General features: G+C 34.6%; 1 protein-coding gene across 4 annotated transcripts in view; it reads left to right on the top strand.

The window, feature by feature from the left end:
- DPY19L3 (dpy-19 like C-mannosyltransferase 3) overlaps positions 1 to 21,504 on the top strand; it is a 30,139-nt gene extending 8,635 nt beyond the window's left edge. For 3 of the 4 annotated variants that reach the window (XM_042877018.1, XM_042877019.1, XM_042877021.1), the window contains 14 exons: positions 10 to 155; positions 1,723 to 1,846; positions 2,194 to 2,328; positions 3,931 to 4,062; positions 5,020 to 5,121; positions 5,928 to 6,001; positions 6,154 to 6,312; positions 6,672 to 6,788; positions 7,143 to 7,254; positions 7,802 to 7,858; positions 11,083 to 11,165; positions 16,513 to 16,645; positions 17,332 to 17,490; positions 18,084 to 21,504. In XM_042877018.1, the coding sequence (XP_042732952.1) occupies positions 10 to 155; positions 1,723 to 1,846; positions 2,194 to 2,328; positions 3,931 to 4,062; positions 5,020 to 5,121; positions 5,928 to 6,001; positions 6,154 to 6,312; positions 6,672 to 6,788; positions 7,143 to 7,254; positions 7,802 to 7,858; positions 11,083 to 11,165; positions 16,513 to 16,645; positions 17,332 to 17,490; positions 18,084 to 18,245 (1,695 nt within the window). In that variant the 3' untranslated portion in view covers positions 18,246 to 21,504. Of the gene's footprint in view, positions 1 to 9; positions 156 to 1,722; positions 1,847 to 2,193; positions 2,329 to 3,930; positions 4,063 to 5,019; positions 5,122 to 5,927; positions 6,002 to 6,153; positions 6,313 to 6,671; positions 6,789 to 7,142; positions 7,255 to 7,801; positions 7,859 to 11,082; positions 11,166 to 16,512; positions 16,646 to 17,331; positions 17,491 to 18,083 lie in introns of those variants that run through there. The other variant, XM_042877020.1, reaches the window with a different exon arrangement.
- Positions 21,505 to 22,414: the final 910 nt, after the last annotated feature.

Raw genomic sequence — 22,414 nt, 5'->3', positions numbered from 1 at the left:
GTTTTACAGCAATACCTAGAGCCTGTTTATTTTTATATCTACACTTTGTTTGGACTTCAGGCAGTTTATGTCATTGCTCTGTATGTAACAAGCTGGCTTCTTAGTGGAACATGGCTTTCAGGGTTATTGGCAGCTTGCTGGTATATTACCAACAGGTAGGTGAGAGTCAACATTCAGTTTTTCTAAAATTTTACCTCATGTCAATGATAGGGCACTAAACCTTCAGATGCATGATCAAACTAGACAGCTTCTCTCCAATTAGCCAGAAAATGAAAAAAAATAGAAAATAATTGGCAATCAAAAAATGAGCTAAAAATGCAGACTTAGAATTTTAAAGTTTCAAGAAATTGGAATATAAAATTTTGGTTTGAGTTGATCTCAGAGAGTAGACTACATCTTTCAGATGCGTCTGAATCTGCAGATGACATACCCTGTCTTTTCCAGCCTGAGGTGCACTAAGTGCTAAAAGACATCTGTTTATACATTCTTCAGGTCTCACCTTACTATCTGCACCGCCAGCCTTCAGGGATTCTTCCAACAGCCTAAGATCATCACACTAAGTTCAGCTTCTCTGTTCCCTTATTCCTGTAGGAAATAATAAAAAAAAAAATTGTCAGTTGAACTACCTTAGTTCTTTACCACCAATTCATCATTCAGGGAGAAACAATAGGGACTGGCTTTAAGCAGGCACTGAACTACTGGAATGAAGCTAAAGCTAGTGACATGGACTGTTTTCTGTAACAAGCAAGAACATAAAAGTACAGTGTCACTTCTCTCAGAAATGTTTGGTATGTTCATCAGCAGTTCTGAAGAAGTTTATATCTGCAGACGTATCCATTCCAGAACAAATATGTGTATGTATTGTTAAAATGAGTGTTATTTCTCCTAAGACGAAAGTGATTTAAAAACATGTGCAATGCGTTCACATGTTTATTTCATAATGTCATCTTTTTCACTTACAAAAGCTTTGGATTTGTCTTTTTTTTCTAATAATTCATAAACAACGTCTGTTACCACTTATGGAGATAGAATAAGTACATGGAATTGATTTCAGATTGACACTGACCAGGTGAAGTACATCTGAGTAGTGCATTTTACATCTGAGAGTAAGCAGGTCTCATGTGTATTGCTTGTTTTGTGTTTAGCAAACATTTTATCTACACAAGATAAATTTGATTTAGTTGCTATAAACTTTGAGTTTTTATAATGACTGACCGTTGGGAAGTTTTTCCTAACTTCTGTAACATAGATTTTATGTTAGAGTATTACAGAAATTACCTAAAGTTTCTGACTAGATTAGCAGTATTAAGATCCAATGCACTGGGCTCACACTGGAGAGTCTGATGGCTTAACATTCTGATATTTGCTTTTACAGAAACCAAAAGGCAAAGTAGAATTACTTGTGACTTAAACTCCACATGCTGCACTTTGAGATTGCTCTGTTTATTTCTAAGTTAACCAGGCAGTGCTTTAGCAGTAAAATTTAATACATCCTACAAATTTTTTAACAGTAAGTGATGTTTAAGTACAACACTTGAGTCATGGAAACAATCTGTAGATCTGCAGAATCTTCATAATTTTTTTCAGAGCCAGGAATGTTTAAGGAACTAGATTAATGAGCCTACATATCTAAAAGACCACAAAACACTCCCATCACTTCAACTTTTCTGTCACCAATGTTGGTGCTCTGTTTGCTTTAAATTTATGAAACTGTTTTTGCAGAATAGATACTACAAGAGTAGAATTCACCATTCCCTTGAGAGAAAACTGGGCCCTGCCATTCTTTGCTGTTCAGATAGCAGCCATCACATACCTATTCAGAAGTCATTTGCAGCCGGCTCAAGAAGTGAGTATTTCTTATAAGTACAACACAATATAACTGCTATCAGAAATACTCATGTAGAAGTTGGGGAAAATTACTTTAAAAGCATTTCTAGCACTGGAGTTAATGTATGTCTGTGTGAATATGTATGTATATATACACACAAAATATATATACAAACTATGCTTTTACATATTCTATGTATGTGTACATAGCATAAATACAATTACTTGAAGCTCCAAAAATACTCAAGCAAATTGTTACTGCAGTTAAAGAGCATGAATTCTCATTTTAAAAATGAATTTAAAACCAAATTAAATAATCTGATAAAGAAAGTAAATGTTAAATAAATCTTCTTTCCACCCTCCTAGAGATTGACGCTTCTGGCTGTATTTGTAGCAACCTTCCTCTTTAGCTTGACTTGGCAATTTAATCAGTTTATGATGCTGATACAAGCATTGGCATTATTCATACTGGACTGCTTTGACATACTTCCCACAGCAAAGGTAAGATCATGTTTGGAAATAAGCAAACTTTTCTCTTTTCTATGATAAAGCTAACAGTTCTGGAAGTATTACAGTAACTGGTGTAAGGCCTGTATGCCCTTGTGCTTCTGAATAATCATAGCACATGTCTTTTAAGTGAAAAAGTGAATAATCAAAATATACATCATCTCTGTTTTTTTTCCCAGCTGATTTTCACTTCATGTAGTTAACTTATGTTGCTAAACTTTCATCTAATTTTGTTAAGACATTGCTACAGTTTGACAGTACTAATGGGACTGGTTTTAAACACCATTCTAACATTTATTTACCACAACTTGAGCATGTCCTATGGAAATGGTCAGGAAAAAAAAAATATCTTTGAGCTGACGTCGTAAGAGTTTAAGAATTTTACTTGAACTTCTGTACATCCTTGTTTGAAAGCTAGGTAGAGGCACTGTACCACAAAAGGAAAGAGAAAGGTGGACAGGACTGCTCAGGAGAAACAGTTATCTGTTATAAGCTATTGTCCAGCATAAAATAATATTGAAATTCACCACAGACTGAATGAGCCAAAAGTAAAGCAAACATCACTAGGAAGATCTTAGGAAACAAGTACACTATAGAAGATGAAACCACTTTCTTTGAATCCAATGCCAGTGTACAATTCTGCTGGCATTTTAGCCTTTGCAATTAGTACACAATTCGAAAAAGCTTCTCACTTAAATTTAAGAAAAGTTATGGTAGAATGAAGAGTAATTCAGGTTAATTTCATTCAAAATTTGATGCTGATTTGAATATTAGTGATTGTTTTAGCATAACCAAATGTTAGTATGGTGAATACATATCACAATAATGTGGTTTATTTAAGAGTTACTGAACCGCTTTCATTATATTTGTACATGTAAGCTGAAATTAACAATTAATGTGACTAATTAGCTACCTTCAGTGCTAGCATACCTTAAATTACAGCTTACCTTAAATTGCCTTAAATTAACAGCATAAAGCTGATCTTTAATGGATTTACTACACCACTGTTATTCCATATTAATTTTCCAAAAGCACTGCTTAACACTGCCATTTAACAATCAACTTGATGACCACAGTAAAGCAAGACTGAACTTTACTTTTTGTAAAGTAAAATTTATGCTTTTGGCACCAATGTATCAGAAAATCAGCTGTTTTTTTAGTGTTTGCATCGAAGTAAATGGACATAATGGTTTGAAAAGACGTAAAGGAAGTTACACAGGGATTAGATAATAATTAATGCTGTACTGCATTAAGCTGAAGGTCTTTAGTCATAAAAACATGCTAGAGGCTACAGATATACTTTTGTGACTAAAGAAAATAGATTACATCTCCCAAATCCTAACTAATTAATACTTTCCTCACTCTGCAAGTATTTAACTTGCCCAATTTATTACAGCATCAGGTTTCCCAGGAAAAGTATAAAATATTAACTACTATTTCTATAAATATAGAAAAAATATAGTAATGGCTGTATGATGATTTTGTGCAAGAAAATTGTTTGGTAAAAATAATTGATGCTGAAATAAATTATAAAACACAGTAAAAGTAAAGCAGCTTACAGTAAAATTTTGAGTCATAAAAATCTCATTTTTACAGGTTACGTGGCTCTATATCATCCAAATTTCTGGATTACTGCTAGTCTGTGCCCTACAGTTCTTTAACTCAATGATTCTTGGATCATTACTTATAAGCTTTAATGCTTCTATCTTGATAGCAAGAACAATCCAGGTATGTATTCAGATATGTTTGAAGTAATATATAAACAGTATAAATGAGTAATTTATATGCACTATAATCTTAAATTTCTAATACTAATTAGAAAAATTACTTTAGAGTAGAAGAACAAAAACATTGCATGATCAAATAATGAATTCAATTACACTAACTACAATTGAGCACATCAAACACCATAATTCTGTGATTTCTATTAACATTTATAATTGTGCAAGCTGCCATTTGAATTCCACATAAAATCTGCATAAATGGACTTCACACCTGTTTCAGCAGGTTTTGTCTTGGATGCAGAGATCTGCCTCCAGCAAAATATTCTATGAGAAATAGGTACCTGTCAAATTCAGTTTACTGAAATAGGTTTTTTCCTTCAAAGATTGGGATTTTTCCTCTATTTACATACAGTCTCTTTTTTTTTCCTGATAGTGGAACTGTTGACAGCCAATAGCCAGAATATATGAACCTGTAGAGCTTTCCCTGCTGTCTCTCACTCACCCAACCTTGTAAAATCAGAACTGTGATTTTATTTTTTCATTTTTTTAAGATGATATCTGCACCCACTCCAAGTTGTCTATGAGTGGAACCGTTCTCAGCTCTGGAGCTTTGAATTGGTCAAAATCATATCAACTGACAGTTGTTGTCACATTGCCACATTTAGGTGAAAAGTATAATGAATAGATAATTGAAAAGATACACACTTGGCTAGTTACAGAACTGTGCTTAAACAATATGCTGAAGGGTTTTTTATGATGTCATTCCTTTAGTTTCAAGGAATAAATATATCTTTATTTTAGATATTTACATGTATGAACTTTTGCTTGTGAGCCTAATACAAATCTCATCCTGATTTAAGGCCTGATTACATAAGTGATTTCAAATAGTCTGTGTTGGTTTTGTTCCAATTACATACAAATCCTAGATATTTTAAGTACTTCAATATTTTCTTCTTTCTAGAAAAACCTAAAAAAGGGCAGCTTGCTTAATAGGCTTGGGAAACTTATCCTCCATGCACTATTAGTGTCAAGCTTGACTCTTCTAGTAAATAGATTTATCAAGGTAAGCAAATTACTTTCAATACAGAAGTGTTACAAAATTTAATGCATTGAAAGATACTTGTTAAGAGGTCACGTACAACAACATCTTCAAAAGTTTCCATGATTTTGCTGTGTTTCAGATTAGGTTTCAGAAATTAAAGATTGTTTTGCTAACTGTGTTGGTATGATTTTGAAACACAGTCTTAAAATTGTTAATGTAAATTAACACCACATATTCAAATACATATTCATAACTAAAAGCCCACCTGTAGGTGGTTTCAAGTTATGAATAAACTAGATTTATACTACATTACGATACTGCTCAGCGTTTGCTAAGTTTCATTGATTGACTTTTCAGTTAACACAGTTATATTGAATACTTGCTATAAAAGTGATGTAGGTGATACAATACCTTTACTTGCTTCTTGTGCATTGAGATCTACACAATAGTGAAGGCAGTAACACTTTTTCTTCCAGAGACTTTATAACCCAAATGTTAAAACTTAGTCCATGAGGAGTATAAAAATATCACAGTATGATGTAATAAGTCAGGGAAGTAGAAAATATGGCTAAAGCCAACTTATCATTGGTAGAATTTATCTGTAAATATATATATTTTTTAAGTGTATTTTAAAAAGTAAATAATTTGCTCCTGGGGCCACAGCACCACATTACAAAATGAGTGCTTATTTCATTGCAAAACATCCTACCTTTGTAAGCCTGTGCTTCTTCACAGTTTGATTTAACATAGTAAACAAGTTTTCTTAACCTTTTAGGTTATTTTTGTACTTACAATGATTGCTCTTTTATTTTTTCCATCTTCCATAGAAAATTCTTAATCTTGAGTCAGATGAACATATATTCAAATTCCTCAAAGCAAAATTTGGATTTGGAGCAACAAGGTATGATTTAGCTGCAATTCTACTTTTTGTTGTTCAGCTTCAACAACGGCACCACTGTGGCTTTATGATTGCTTGAGAAAAAAGAAAAACTGATTTTTCTTTATTTCAAATTATGACATACATGATGACAAGTATTATTCTTTTTTCTTTAGAGATTTTGATGCTAGTCTCTATCTTTGTGAAGAAGCTTTTGGTTTACTGCCCTTAAATACTTTTTCAAGACTCTCTGATACATTACTTTTTTATGTCTACATATTCGTTCTCTTCCCTATGACAGTAACAGCTGTCATTGTTGCTCTTCGGAACCTCAGGTAAAATACATTTCAAAAATAGTTCAGTTTGTCATGTTCTGTCATTGTTGTTTTGGTTTTTAGGTGTTTGTTTGGTTTTTTTAAATCAGTTTTATCTTCTTCAGCAGGCTTGGGAACTGACAGCATTAGACCAAGATGTTCAAGCATGAGTTTCTAGAAACAATTGAGGTCTAGAAACAATTACTTCTAGAAAAGCATATGTGAAAGTAAATACTTAATGCTGTATCAAGCTGATGCTAGAAGGCTTAATTATATCAGGCGTAATATAAGATTGTGGACTCACAATAGCAGTATTGCCCTTTAATATCAGAAGGATTAAATGCTTTTATTAACACTTATTACTTGTTGTGCTTAATCAGCTGTTCAAATCAAGCCCTCGAAAAAATGGAAGAATGCACTGTATCACTGAAGCCTGATGCTGCTTACAACTTAATTCACACCGTTCTGTTTGGATGTCTGGCATTAAGCACAATGAGGTACTTTCTAATAATTAATTTACTAAAGGTTTTCGTAGACAACACATTTTAGTGAGAGTGTAAAATATGCTGACCACAAACTGATAGGGCTAAGAACCTTCTTTTTCTCCCGGATCTATCATTCCTTCTTTCCTAAAGCATTTCCCAAAATCCTAACAAAAATATTGTTTGGAGTTTTGGGGCAGATATGTTCTCAAGAGCACACAGTAAAGAGTGACGTTTATGTTTCACAGAATTATTGTGGAGTCCTGAAAGTTTAAGAAAACTGTGTTCAGAATTTCTCTAACATAAATTCCCTTATCAATACAGACTGGCAAAAAGTGAAAAGGCAAAAACTTGTCTGTATTATTTCAGAATGAAGTACCTCTGGACATCCCACATGTGTGTATTTGCATCTTTTGGTCTGTGTAGTACCGAAGTGTGGCGACTTATCTTGAAATGTGCTCATCTCTACACATCACAGCGGGTTAGCACTATGCTTACTGCATTTCATAAAGCTTTTTTTTTTTTTTTTTTTTTTTTTGCTAAACCAGTCAAGACTCAAAACTTTAAAAATGAATTTTGTTTGTCCTTTCAAACAAATTATTTCAGAAGCACATTTGTATTAACTTATTTAATAAAGCATATTTTCTAGTGTCCTGTATATTGAACAATTCCATTTTGATACTCTAGATGGCAATATTGATATAGCTATGAAAAATAACGACAGCGTTACATCTTAGTCACCATAATAAGAAATCAGCAGCAGTCCAAAAAGAACTTTACAATCTGTTAAAGTGAAAAACACAGTGTTTGTAGAAAGCAGATTAAACACGTAGTTATAAATCCATCACTTTATCATGGGTGTATAAGAAGGGCTTCACTTTAAAACAAAATCAAAATCTGATCATGACTTTAAAATTCACAATATGTAAATTCCAGCACATTATAGTGTGTCAGATCAATATGTTAATAACTAAGTAACCAAATAAATGTACTGTAACAATAACCTTTTCTTTTGTGGTTTTTCTTAGACACAAGTGATTAAATATTTGATACCAATAATTACATTACTATACATTTTATATAAGGTAAGTATTTTTCGCTCAATGTTTTGGCATTTTTTAATTGAATGGAGTTTTCTAAAGAGATTCTTATGCATAACTGTTTAGACATTTATAGCTAAATTTTCAAAATCATGATAGACCTACTTAACGTGTAAATACAATTTCATATGCACAAAAATATATGAAGAGTAATTTTGACTCATTTGATCTAAAGTAGTGTTCATAGAAAAAAGATGGGTTTGTCTAATTATATGTTTAAGTTACTAAGTATGATTTATATGCATAACTTTATGGAAATATGGGCTGTCTGTTTTGATTTTACCTAAGTTACATTAAAAAAATGCAGATTGCATGCACATTGTTCAATTGTGTAATGATTTATTGTAAGAGCAGAAATAATCAAAACATTCACTGCAAAATGTACTGCATTGCCTCATCTGATACATTTTAAAATACAGAACATAAAAAGCATAAATAATGGGCTAAAATTATAACATCTACAAGTTTATTAGTCTGTCAAAGTAGGGAGAGTTCTATCATTAAACTAACTGGCATACTTTCCTTTTAACCTGCATTTGCAAAGAAAAAAAAAAATCAGAAGGTTCTTCATTGGAGAATTAACTTCTGCAACAGTTTATTTAGTGAAGTTGCACTGATATATTCTACAAGTGGACAACTTAGAATTTTTTTTTTTCATTTGCGTGCTAGTTGGGGAAGTCATTTACCATTTCTACCATCTATGAAAATGATTGAAATAATGACATTTGTTTCGATACGGGTGATGCTAAGAGCATAACATTCTAACTGATGGTCTAATGTGACAGATCAGATAGGAATGCATTTCTTCTCATTCTTTGTGAGTAGATAGAAAGTTCCTGAATCCTGTCAGATTCAATTCTGAAGTCAACAGAAATCACTGATTTTTATATGCTTTAGATCAGTCAGTCTCATTTTCATGGTTGTTTTTTTTTCCCCCTAGATATGGGAAATAATTTTTACTGACATTAAAAATACCACTATTCAAAGTGCTCAGCAAGAATAGTGAAATTTGCCAGCCTGGTATTTTCTGTTGGACTTTCAGAAGTCAGTTCTTACAAATACAGCCACAAGAGGTGTGGATATCTATGTATGTCTTCTTTGAAAAGCAAAAGAAGTTAGGGAGCTTTCAGGAAGAAGATTAGCTGACAGACCAATAGACAGATAAAACTTGTCACCAGATTTCCCCTCAATGACTGGAATAAAAATTCTTACAGTGGAAGATCCAGAAACTGCCAGTCAGTTCTTTGAGACAGCATTTAGTATTCTCCCTCCAGAAGCTTTAAACAAAAAAGACAGAGCAAGTAGCTTTAGATAAGGGACTTTATCTTTCTACTTTCCAGATAAGAATTCATGTGTTCTTGCACAATGACTGCTCAGACTGCATGAACATCTTGCACATTCATCGCAAACTGTACTAACCATCATAGTTAGCTATTTTGAACTAACAGTGAATGTCAATTTGCATTCTATAACCTGTTTTGGTTGCATTTGTCAGAAGAACCAAGCTTCAGCACCATTCCTCAAAATAGGAGCATTATGGGATTATTAGCCTAATCCTAAGTAAACTAATGAAAGCCTCTCTTGAGGCTTGTGGTTACTAGGGTCCCAAATATATCACTCGATCATTAACTTTTTCAGATATGGATGCAGCTAAAATGCTAGTTGTTCAGATTTCATTAAGTCTTGAGACCTACAAAACATCTATATTCCTATTTAAAAGGTTTTCTTCGTTAGTATGACAGAAACAACTTCTTTCAGATAAACTGAAAGTGTTAAATTATTTCTGTGAATTCTTTAGCTGCCCCAGCATTCAGTAGATAGCCCAGAGTCATCACATTTTCAGTACATCACAGAGCAGGTTTATAAAATAATTTATAGAATTGAAAGAGTCAATTTCTTTCAGCCTCCAGTCAGAAGTGATGTTCCAACCTCCCAAAAATCTTTGGCTTCATGGGGTAATTCAGCAGTGAAGAGAAGAATTTGTCTTCCCTCATTTCACAACTGCTTAATTTACTTATTAATCTCAAGGGAAATTTTCTGAAGAGCAGAAATACACTGTTATAATACTAGAGCACTTTGCAATACACAACCAAAGCCAGTATTTCTGCCATAACTATCTATTAGATGTTTCTTAGTGTAGTCAGTATTTAACAAATGTATCAAGTACGGAGTTATACTAATAAGCGTCTTAATTGGGCCAATTATATCTCCTGTGCTCCAGTCCTTCTACATAATTACACTTCTAGTGAAAGAACATATTTTTACCAAGTAGCTCAGCAGGATCAGTTTCAAATTTGTCCCGAGTTCCAGGATGAAAAATGGTATAAATTAGAAGATTTGTTGCTTTTTTAATCAGCAGGAGGTTTTTCTTATACTTTTCTTATACTTTTTCTGGTGAAATTTCACTTTACAAGCCAGCAATTCTTATTATCTAAAGAAAGTAGGATTGGAATGGGTTTCACCCATTACAGCTTCTCTAGTAAAGACAGATACAAAACAATCAGTCATTAGCATTGTCATCTTTCTTAATTGATCCCTTTTGCCCTTGAATATCTTCTAGAGGCCTGTTGCCACCTGTCACAGACGTAGATTGATCTAGTCAACTCCATGACATTAAGCAACAAAAATTTGTTCTTTTAGTTGTTTGGGGTTTTTTTGGTCAGCTTTTGATGGCTTTGATATCTTGGTTGTTACACACTGGACTATTCTTTATCTTATTCCTTTTCTTAAAGCTTGCTCTGGCTGGAAAAAACTCAAAACATTACGATTCATTCAGAGAACTGAAGTGACTTGTTTGTGAAGTAGATAACATGCTCAACAATCACTTTTGGTGGCAACTTTTAGTTTCCCACGGGTATTAAGATATAAACTGGTCTTAAACTGATAGAGCACTGGGAACCTTCAGTGAGATCAGAATCTGAAAAAAGTTATTTTTTTCTTCAAGGTCACCAGAAGAAGTCATTAGGACTCTTCTGGTCATCTAGCAGGAGCTGCAGATATGTAACTCTCAAAATTTATATTATTATGACAGTCACATATCTTTCATAAGAAGAGTAGAGCTTGAGTCTTGTAATCAGTGAGCTGGACAAGACTGATTACCAACTGAGAGGAATTAATATCTATTTCAGCATCCAGAACTTGCGTTGGTTGTTTTTGGTGTTTTTTTTTTTTTTTTCATTCTGTCTTCAGTCTGTGTATTTTAATTGCAGTTCTGGCCAGGAATAATGGATGAACTGTTAGAGCTCAGAGAATTCTATGACCCAGACACTGTGGAGCTGATGAACTGGATTAAGTAAGAGGATTTTTTCTCTATTTAACTTAAATGCTATTTATGTAAATCTAATGTTCTTAGTTATAGTCCTCTGTTCTGTTTATCACAGGTTATCAGTGAACTCTGGTGACCCATGGAGATAGTTACGGATGAATGGGGTATCTGGAGGTTACCATATTAATGGCTGTGGAGAGCAGCTATATGTAAAGTCCCTCAGCCTGCTCTTCTCTGGTTCAGTATCATGCTATTGCATTGCATGTGTGTCTGGGAATCAGTTGACTCTATTTGCTCCCACGAGCACAAAGTTTTCCCAGCTGAAGGAGGTCAATTTGGAAGCGTCACGATTCTTCCATCATATTATGCCTACCTCTTTATAGTAGTAGCTCTTCACATTCAAAAAATTTTCTCCTACTTCATAATTTTAAAAAGCTGAGATGTAAGGTTGTACAGCTGAGAAATCTGTACTCTACAGTCTGTTTCTTGAACTTCAAAATATTTATGCTTACAAGAATTAGTCCCCGCATATGCTCTGAACTGTAAACAAATTATTTGTACTTGACAAGGCTAAAAATAGGTAGAACATCTCTTTCAGAAGTGTGAGAAATATTTCAAGCCCACCTCATCACGTCTGCCTTCTCACAGAGTATAGGAAAGTGGGTGTTTTATTCATGGGAACAGTTTGGAGCACAGCATATAAAAGATCCTGAGAAGAAATGCCAAAAAGGATGTTCTCTGGAGGATTGTGAATTTAAGAGATGCATTCTATTAACATAGAGCTCATCACTAAAATCTTTCAGGTTAAATTTTGAGGACAGACATTCCTAGAATTTGTATTTATTTGGAACATTTAATGATATACATATATTTTTAATCTTTGGCAAAGATTTTTTTCAAAGCCAGTTTTTTACAGCAGAGAATATTCTGGAACATACATCTGAGTTTACTACATTGAACACTGACCTATTTGAAGTATTTCCTTGGAGCTCTCTGTTGTGTTTTCATATGCAGCGTACTTGAGTGAAACCACTCACCCAGTCCATTTTTCCATAGTAGTGTATTTATTACACTCCATAATGTTGTATTTCTTTAATCCATAATACAGAAGGAATAATTCAGAAGTGGAATTCATTACAAACTTTCTCTGACTTACTGTGAAAGCAGGCCATGCTTTCTCCATCACTTAGAATCTCTGCAGCCATACTGACACAATTTTGTGACTAATGTTAACCAGCCTGCCCAATTTAGCACTTCTGTTTTGTTGAAAGATAGTAAATGCCTCCTATTCAGGTAGTTCAGATAGTTCAGGTCTCCTGTGTACAATAGATGAAGTTTGGTTTGGATAAGCATAAAATACATAGGTGGATTTATTCCCAGCCGTGCACTGGATTTGACTTGCTCCAATAAGAGTGAGTTTTCCTATGTTCTTTGCACTGACAATCCTGAAATGGTTTTTGTCCTCTTTTCCTGTTGAGTTACGACAGAGAAAATTGCTATTTAAAATTTACTGTGTTTATAAGTACTATTCACACAAAGAGTTAGTTATCAATACACTTAATTCAAGACAAATATTTATGGTAAGTTTCTTAAAGTAGGACTGATTTTCTCGAGTTTCACTGTGTAAAAAAAAAGTACTTTATGATCTAGAGCTTGATAATTCTGCTGCAGTTAATGATCTGTCAAGATTGGTGTCAGAAACTAATCATTCATTATTAAAATTCAGCGTGAGGAGTTCCAATTTGTCATGTGTAGCAGTGAATTAACTGTGTCACATACTGTGCACAATAAGAAAACCCTTTATCTGCTTAGATCAAAATGCATATTAACTTGTCCAAATATACCGTCTGAATCATAGCGAACTATTAGTCTGTCCACAATGTAGCATCTGCAGATGAATCATTAACTCTCCCGCTTACTAACATTACCATGGCATTTTCAGGAGATAAACAATATTTTAAATATATAAACCAGTCCACAGACAGTATCAGATTGCATCTATTCTGCAGCACAATTTTTGACATAATAAGCTTGCATATCGCAGTTTCTCATTTTCTCCTACCAATAACCCAAGGATAGTTTGCAGCTTTGTTCCCAGATGGGAGGTGTATATTAAAGTTCTTAGTTTGGAGTTCAGTCCTAAGACAACAGGAGCAACATCAGGAGTATCATCAGGCTTTGGGGTTCTCTGTTTATTTATTTTTTTTAATAATCTCAAACAGCCAGAACAGTGGAAAAGTAAAAGACTACAATTTGCCAGAGCGTAGTTATGTCAAATGGATTTGACTCAGGCATGAGGAAGAAGCATTTTTATTTTACTGGAGACACCTACCATTTTCAACTAAGCCTGTAATATTTCAGTAGAGCATTCTGCAAGTAAAAAGACCTTGTAAGGAAAAAAAAAAATTCTGGAGTGGCATACTTGAGGAGACAGAATTTCCTTCTCAAATCCCTTTGTTTTGCTGATTCATACCATACCCAAGTGTTAGGAAAGGAAATAATCTGAGATTTATCAGATTTTCTAGCTTTGAAAGCTGACTACAGACCGAACTGCAGAGGACATTCAATAAAAATAGCTATTTTCTTTCTAATAATAAAACCTCTAATTGCAACATTTGCCATTTCAGAAGGACTTCCTTAAAACAAGGTTGCAATAATTCTTTGGCAGCTTAGTAAGAAAAAGAATTGCTACCACTTTTAGAATCTGCACAAGTAAACCATAGACCCTGTAATTCCTGTAAAGCTGTTTTATTTTTAATGTTTAGTATTTACATAATTCTCTAAATTCTTAAACTTGGATAAAGGAAAGCTTCACACATTTTATTATAGTGCTTAGTTTACCCATTAGTTCAGCTGTAATTAACTTGTTGAAAGCTTAGAGCTTCAAAAATAAATGAGATTATTTGTTCAAAATGCCATCAGGTCTGCTTGGAATAACATTTAAATTATATAATGTAAATCAGTTTGACCTTAAGTCCTTGTCATTATTTAGTGACATTTCGTACAGAATAAATTGTTTGCAGGCTGGGCAGTGTGGTACAGAGCTTAGCAGAAAGCTATAAAAACAAATTATCCTTTCATTTTATACATCATTTGCTCAGACATTTGTAAAAATTGCTTCATTTTTCTATAATAGAGAAGTGTCATTCTGTGCTTTGAAGCACATTAGCTGCCTTGGATACAGACCACAGCACTTAGTGTCTGATTCAGGTAGTGTCAAAGAAGGATGCTCACATGAAATGTAGAAATTATCCTGTACCTGACAAATATTAGTTAATTGTCACATCTCCCTCTAGCGGTTGTTCCAGAACATTAAAGCTCGGTAGCAGCTGTGATCTGAGTTCCAGAGGAACAGGGAAGGCAGACATTGCAGGGAGGTCACACTGGTAGTAGCCACATGTTGGCTTAAATAATGCTTGGTAAATAAAGAATACACTTAGCTGTTTGTCACCCCATCTTGGTAAAAGCAATTAGGCTTTCAGAAAAGAGGGGGCTAATTGAACCCTGCACGTTCTACGTTTTAGACAAGCAGTGTTATTATTACATAATGGAAAAAGGACATTTGCCATTTGCTCTAGATTTCTTTTGTAAGGAAAGGCTGCAGGTTATTACTTGGAAACAGTGTTTTTGTTTGCTCCTGGGTTGTTGTTGGTGGTTTTTTTTGTTTGTTTGTTTTTAAACCAAGCCTGACTGCAAAGTTTGCTCTTGGGCTCTTTGTGAATCAGAGCAGCAGAATTGCCCTGGTGAGGCCAAGTCAGGAGATAAGTACTGCTGAGCATTGTAACACTTGAACAAATCCTGAACAGAAATAGACTTCTCACACTAAAACTTTAGTGACCCAAACATGAATGCTGACAGGAAGGTATTCTGAGAGTCATTTTCCATTTAGAGCCTAAGCTTCATGAAGTCCCTGTTTGAACCTTGCCCACGTTGTTTCCAGCTTAGTCTAAAGAACTGTGCTTTCCTGCAGATGCAAGGATGAACCCTCGCTAACAGCCTGTCATGACCATTACATTTACATTTATTCAGTTCTAAGACTAATTTATTTCTCTTAATGAAGCATTTATTTATAGTGCTCATGGCTTTGTATGTTTTAAGTAAAACAGATCTTTAAAAGAGATCAAATATTTTCAGAATTTAAAACAAAACAGGTTTTAGAAAACTGCTGAAAAACTTGTATACTGAGAAAGCTTAACTGGCATATTAAAATACTCTCTCTGTCCTTCCCAGATGAGATCAGCAGTGCAATATCTTTTAGGAAAGTTTTTATAATTATTAATTAATCTCTAAGCATAATCTCTTGAAAGGCAATAGTAGAAGTTAATACTTGTCTCTTACCATTTTCAAGCCTGTCATGGAGCTTACAGATAACTGAATTTGTAGATGCAACTTCAAAAGATTCCCTAAAGCACACCCTGAAGCATCACATTTGTTTGAGTATCATAGCTGCCACGTGTGCATGTATATGAATTTTAGGCATCTGTTCACATTCCCTCAATTTAATTTTACTTGGTTTAATGTATACTTCTTTCTGCTGTTTTAATCTTTTGATAGAATATTCCTTAGCTATGTGCCCACTGAGAGATGGAAACCCGCTATGCACTTGGCACACTACAACCACTTATTAGCCTCTACTTACAGTAGCCTCTCCTGTCTGGCACGTTTATACTATCGTTTTTGTCTGTTGTCTCTTTTCATGTATTTTATATTCTAAACATGTTGGGAGAAGCATGGATAAGAAATCTTTGGAGATTGTGGGCAGGGTACTTAAACAATCCCAAAATGCCAAGGACTTATTTAGTCAACAATTCTACACTGGCTATGGTTTTCAGATGACATCACAAAATCAGTAATAGTATTTCTGTCTGGTACGTTCCCCTTTGTTGCATACCCCCCAGCAACATCCATGCTTTTTGAAACTGGGAGACTTCTTCCATAATTTGTTTCCCACAGTTGCCCAAATAGGAAGATCAGTACATCTGACAGAATAAAATTTTCATCCCAAGTAAATAATGAGACAGTAATGAATTTATGCATTCAAATAAACTGTTTTATGTACAAGAACTTAGATACAAAATGTAAGTCACAGTAAGTTTCCTGAAGTATTTAAATAGTTAGGATATGGAAATCTACAGATATTGAGTGTCTGTCTGAACCCAAGAAATCTATGAAATATTAAGTACACTTTCAGGAGGACATCATTAAAAGGAATATTGGAATTTAAGGCCTCATATTTAGAAAAACAGTTACTTGAACAGTTTGCTCCCTGAACAGTGGAGAGAGAAATATTTTTTCCATCTTTTTTCTGTCTGATCTGAAGTGATGCAAAAATGCCCCCACAGAGATATCCTCAGACTTATCAACATTTGTTTAGGTCAAATACTCCTAACACAGCAGTGTTTGCTGGAAGCATGCAGCTATTAGCTGGAGTCAAACTGTGCACTGGACGGACATTAACTAATCATCCCCATTATGAGGATAAGCATCTGAGAGAGAGAACAAAACAGGTAAGAGTATTTCAACTGCTTAAGCTAGTGTTTATCCATATCACTGGCTCCATTCAGGAAAACTCTTCCACCTCTAATGGCATACTGCAAGTGACATGTGCTTTCCTTATTACTCTAACTTACTGTGAGATACAGTTCCTGGGCTTTATCTCATCTACAAAAGTCAGTGCTTTGAGTATCTGGTGTATGTCTGAATAAGTGAACTAGATGCTCAGGCTCATTCTGAGTGAACTGTGTTGGGTGTTGTTAGTATTAATCGATCCTGCTGCCCGGTTGGGTTGTTAAACCCACACAGAACACTTCCTCATTTGCTTGGTAATCCCTTCAGTTCCCAGGAGAAGCTATACGAATATAGAAAAATTGTTCTGAAAGTTTTACAGGCATCTACCAGAGCCTTTCTGAAAACAGTTGAAATATATTTCAGTTTTTAGTCAGCAGCAGTACTACTACCACAGCATCCATAATGTAAATATGAATATAATATAAGAAATCGTTAAGTGGTAAATGAATAAGAGTGGGGTTTTGGTTTATTGTGGGTGTGTTGGGTTGTTTGTTTGGTTTTTTAATTTCTTATTCAGATCACATGGATCTCATTTCTTCCTCTGGTTCAAGATAACAGAATCATGAAAGAGCATACAAATACATGATCATGCATCTATCTCATAACTTGTTTTCTTCTTTTATAGATTTATCAGATCTATGCCAAGAGGTCTCCTGAAGATGTTTACAGAATATTGCGATCCTTCAGCACAGACTATGTGATCCTAGAAGACAGCATTTGTTATGAAAGAAGACACAGTAGAGGCTGTCGGTTGCGTGACCTACTAGATATAGCAAATGGTCACGTAAGTATGACATAGATTTATAAAGAAGACACGTTTTAGCTTCTTGTTGAAGTTCTGTTATGACCTGGAGTAGCTTCAACCATTTCCACTTCATCATGAGTGTGGAAGTAAAATCTGATGGAGCTTTTGGACATGCTCAAAATTGCCCTAATGAGCCCTCCTTGCATTTACCAGTATTTGATAAAATGCAGCCTGCACAAAGTAAGCAATAGCTTCCTGCTGAGCTTCAGGTTAGCAGTACGCAAACAGTGCTCTCTTTCTCAGGGTAAATCACCTCACAGCTTTGGTTCCCTTGGGGAAAGTAGACGATTGTATTACAATCTTGTTAGGGGAATCTTCAAGCTTTTCTAGAACTGACATGGAACCACAGCAGACCATGTTATTCAAAGCAGGTATTTACCACTGACAAGTAAACCTTTTATCCATAGTAGAGACAATGGTACAGCAAATCTTACTTGTTCAACACAGTTTGTTAACAACTCCGACTAGTCCGACCCTCTGAATGTGTTGTCAAAGTTGTTTTTAGTTTCTTGTTATTTCTTATAACTGAATTGGCTGAAGATATTTCACAAATCTGTTTGATTGCATTACAGATCATGGATGGTTTGGGAGAGAATGAGCCGGATTTGAAGCCTTCGCTGTATCCTCGCTTCTGTGAGGAAATTAAAAAAAATCTGCCTTCTTATACTATACACTTCACTAGAGTGTTTCAAAACAAAACATTCCATGTTTACAAACTTGCTAAGCATAAATAACATTACCAACAATGGCTTCAAGTTCAGTATTTTAATGCTAGGACCCACGTAAGAAAATGCTGAAATTTACAAACATTTTACGTTTGTAAGACATTTTACAGGATGGTTTCTTGCTAATTACTGCAGTTCTTTTTTTTATTTGTTTGGGTTTTTTTTAAAGACAGTTTTAGTTTTGATAATCTTTTTGATGTTGCCAAAATTTTCATAGATTCATAAATAAATGCTATCTGGGACCATTTTGATTATAAAACCTGACCTGCTGAATACATAGGATATAACTGTTTTCCAGCTGTAACCAGTTTAAAGACACACAAAACAAGCAGCATGCATGACCACTGCAGCCTATGCAGATCTGCTCAGTGCTGTGCATTTTTACTACAAAATGATAGAAATTCAACAAAAGCAGGTCATGCTATTCTATACTGAAGATGTATTATCTACGTGAGTCTTTAAAATGTTATAAAAAGAAAAAACAGTTTAATCTTACAAATCTGATCTATTCCGACAGGTCTCGTATGCTCTTTCAGTGCCTCTCTTTTGAATTCATTGGGAATGTATATGGATATGAGTTTCCAAGTTTGTGAGTGTGATTGCAGAAATTATTGTCCTACATTTTTAGCGAGACAGAAACACACTATTTTATAATGTGAAGCATTTAATGATGGAGTGTCGTATTTCTGATGAAAATTGAGGTCGGAGCATGCTTGATACATGTTGCATGTATCCCTGTAAAATATCCTTTTAGAATGCTCAGGACAAACAAAGAACAAATTTCTCAGCTAGGACTCTTGCTTTATTTTCTCTATTTGCTCTCTGAACTATAAAGGATCTATTTCCCCCCACATGAATTCCAGAAGTAGGGTACCAAAATTGAACAGTGCCAACTTCACAAAAAAAATTAACCCCTAAAATTGACAGGATCTTTCTGGCATTAGAGCTTTGATTTACTTTATTCCAGATGCAAAGCTGTTAATTTTGTTGAAAAAAATCACCGTATCAATGCCCTCTAGGCTAAGAGACAGACTACAGTTACTTAAAATATATTTGGAAGATGAAATGAAGGCAGTCCTCAATCCTGAGATTTTGTGATTTGTTTGTAGCCTTTGTCTTTTTACCAGACAAGAAATTTGCAGACTGTATTGACTTTTTAAATGCTATGTAGATGATGTGTCACTTTTACTGTGTTTTAGCACTGCTTTGGTTTTATATTGAAATTAGAGATTAAGTCTAATTGGAAACGTAACAATACTCTCCAACTTTAATTAGATATCCACTAGGATCATTTATTTCTTACAAAAAACAGAATTGTAATAATCAAGTGCCTCTAGGCCAATGTTGAATTAACATTTGAACACCTATAAGAGTGTTTGTGGCCTGTGCAAATAACTCTGTTATAATAATTACCAATGCAATTAATTTCTAATGATGGGAAACTTAAAGTGCTACTGATAGCAAACTCCATTTAATTTAATCAAGATGTGTAATGAGATTAGCTTTCACAACTGAGTTGTGTTCTAATTCCAAATGATTTAAATGTTTTTCCTTTTCAGTTGTACAAAGGTAAATTACTGCAGAGATGGAGATAGTTCTGTCACATGCTCAAACAGTTTTATATTCAGTAAATACTCATTAAACAATGTTGAACATCTCTCTGTACCTCCATGCTGAGACAAAAGGAAAGCATACTTTAATCAGACTGTATTTAAATCAAACATTGACAGTGGCTAGGTTGTTAAACTGAGCAACTGAAACTCCTGAATAATTTCTGTTCTGTATCCCTTAATGAGGTTGGAGACCACTGCAGATTAACATAATACAATAATAAAACATTTTAATCAGTATTAAAACTTTAATTAGGCCTGTAATGATGCATGCCTGTTCTTGCTGAAAGCATGGGTCAGTGAATTCCTCAGTGAGTGCCTTACAGTAATTGAAAACAAGCACATGTAAGGTAAAATATATCCAGACTGAACTGTCTTATTTTAAAAATGCGGTTGTACCTTTCTTTAAAGGTGCAGTAACTTTCTTCTGATTGAAACGAGAGATTTGAAGCTCCTGTGGTACCTCAGGATTCTCACAATTTATTTGTTGCTAACAGCTGAAACTAGGAAGTCCAGACTATAACAATAAGTATTTTTAAATAGATTCCCTTTCTTCAATAGCACAGCATCTAATTTAGCTAAAGAAGAAATTTAACCTTTTTGTAGAAAATACCAAGTGGTTTTGTTTTTAAAAAACATAAAAAACAAAAGCCAGGCATGAAACTCGTGTCTTTCCTGATGCAGAGCTACCACAGTAACACGACTTCTGCTCCTAATACAAACGTCCCCCTAAATTAGCGCAAAAGAACTTGAAGCATTAGATAGATACCAAACATTTTTGAAAATTTTTACATTTAGCAAATAACTCCAACAGCTTCTGTACCTGAATCATGTAAGATAAGTTGGAAGTGCACACTTAAATAACCACATAGTAAAGCAGTTAGAAGACCAATCTTACAAACAGCAATGTAGAAAATGCCAAGAAACAAAAGCACCTACCAGTTCCAAGGAAAGGCACGCTCATCAGCACAGCTCTCAGAAGCAGCAAGCAGCTGCTCTCCTGGTCGACTTTAAAGGCTTGCCAGCAGCAGGGCATGCTAGGGAGGCTGTTGGTCAGGGCTTTGGGCTGGGACACAGGTGATACAAAGGGCTACATTTTGTATTCCTGGAGGCTGGGAGTAAGTACTGAAGACCTCCAGGAGGCATGTTTGTCTGGCTGATTGCTTCCACTTCTTGAGTCTTACTATGAAATACTGCATTTAAATGTGCAATTTTTTTATTTTTTTTTTTTGTTGTATGACTTCATCTGTTCCTGAACCACGTTATCCTTATGCACCTTTTTTCCAAGTGGCTGTTGTGGCATTGTTGTTTCATCATATTAAATACGATGCACACCCAAGAATGCACTGTGCTTACAAAAATCTTACAAATAATTGGCTATATGAATGACACCATCATTTCTTGTCTGCATTACCTTCTGTTAGGAGGGACTGCTAAGCTGTGCACTATCACTGGAATGGTAGGCACTGAATAACCTATTTTAAATCACAGAGACAAAATGTTATCATGTAGCCAGGATGTTTTTAGGGGAGAAAAGCCCTTAGGTCTGTAAGTATATTTTCATTTTGTGTTTCAAAGTTCTGTTGGTGTGATCTAACATATAGTTATTTTATATGTTGTAAAGGAATGTGTGTGCTAAATAAATTGTGTGATTTGAAGATCGGACATTTTGGTTTTTATGGTGGGATGGACTGAGAAAGTTGCTGTTATTTTTATTTCAGTCTCTACTAAGGGAAGAAAAGAATTTTCATAAGTTTCTACTTTTCTCAGGCATCTTCACACGTATAGTAGTACTCTTAGAAGGAGTTTTTTGAGAGTTTTGTCTCCAATGTTAAGTACAATTAATTTAATTAATGGAATGTAATCATAACGTGTTGTGCTTGTGTAAATAGGATTCCATGTTCCAGAGAAGCGGGTTTCTCAAAACATCTTTATTCATCAACAGCACTCAACAAGAAGGTGCACACTATTCAAGTCCCCAGGAAATGGTCATGGCTATTTTATTTTTATTTTTATTTTATTTTTTGTCATTTCAGTAAGTAATTGCTCAGCTTGTTCCTCCTCTCCTAACCCTGCTTCTTTCACAGCTGCGGTTTTTCTTCTAAGCATGTGAGCCAGTAGGTCAGACTAAGGACAATCAGCTTTCATATGGCTTGGCTACATGTTACATACTTGGAATGTTATGTTAAAAGGGGAAAAACACGAAGATTAATGCAGTGGGCAGGCAGATTAAATACTAATATCCACATGATTATTTAAATTTCAGACCTTTACAAATATACTAAACAAAACGTTCTTTACATGTTATACTCTGTAAAGAATGTGGAAGAAGATTAATAGAAGTACCAGATTACTGAAAATCCAACTACCTAGGGACCTAGTGATGTTTATTTAAATTTTTTTCTCCCCCTCACTCATTGCAAAGCTTCCTGTTGGCAGGCCAGCTGTCCCTTGTTCTGGAGAGATGTTTCTGCTGTACTGTGATAAGGGTTTTTGTAGAGGAACTGAAATTCTTGTGTCTTATACGTGTGGAACAAGTGCTTTAAAAAACTGCACAGTAGTTAAAAG

The sequence above is a fragment of the Lagopus leucura genome, unplaced genomic scaffold (assembly GCF_019238085.1).
Source record: "Lagopus leucura isolate 7727_CA_CO unplaced genomic scaffold, USGS_WTPT01 Super-Scaffold_100017, whole genome shotgun sequence".
NCBI lineage: Eukaryota > Metazoa > Chordata > Aves > Galliformes > Phasianidae > Lagopus > Lagopus leucura.
This window is presented reverse-complemented; position numbering and strand designations above follow the sequence as displayed.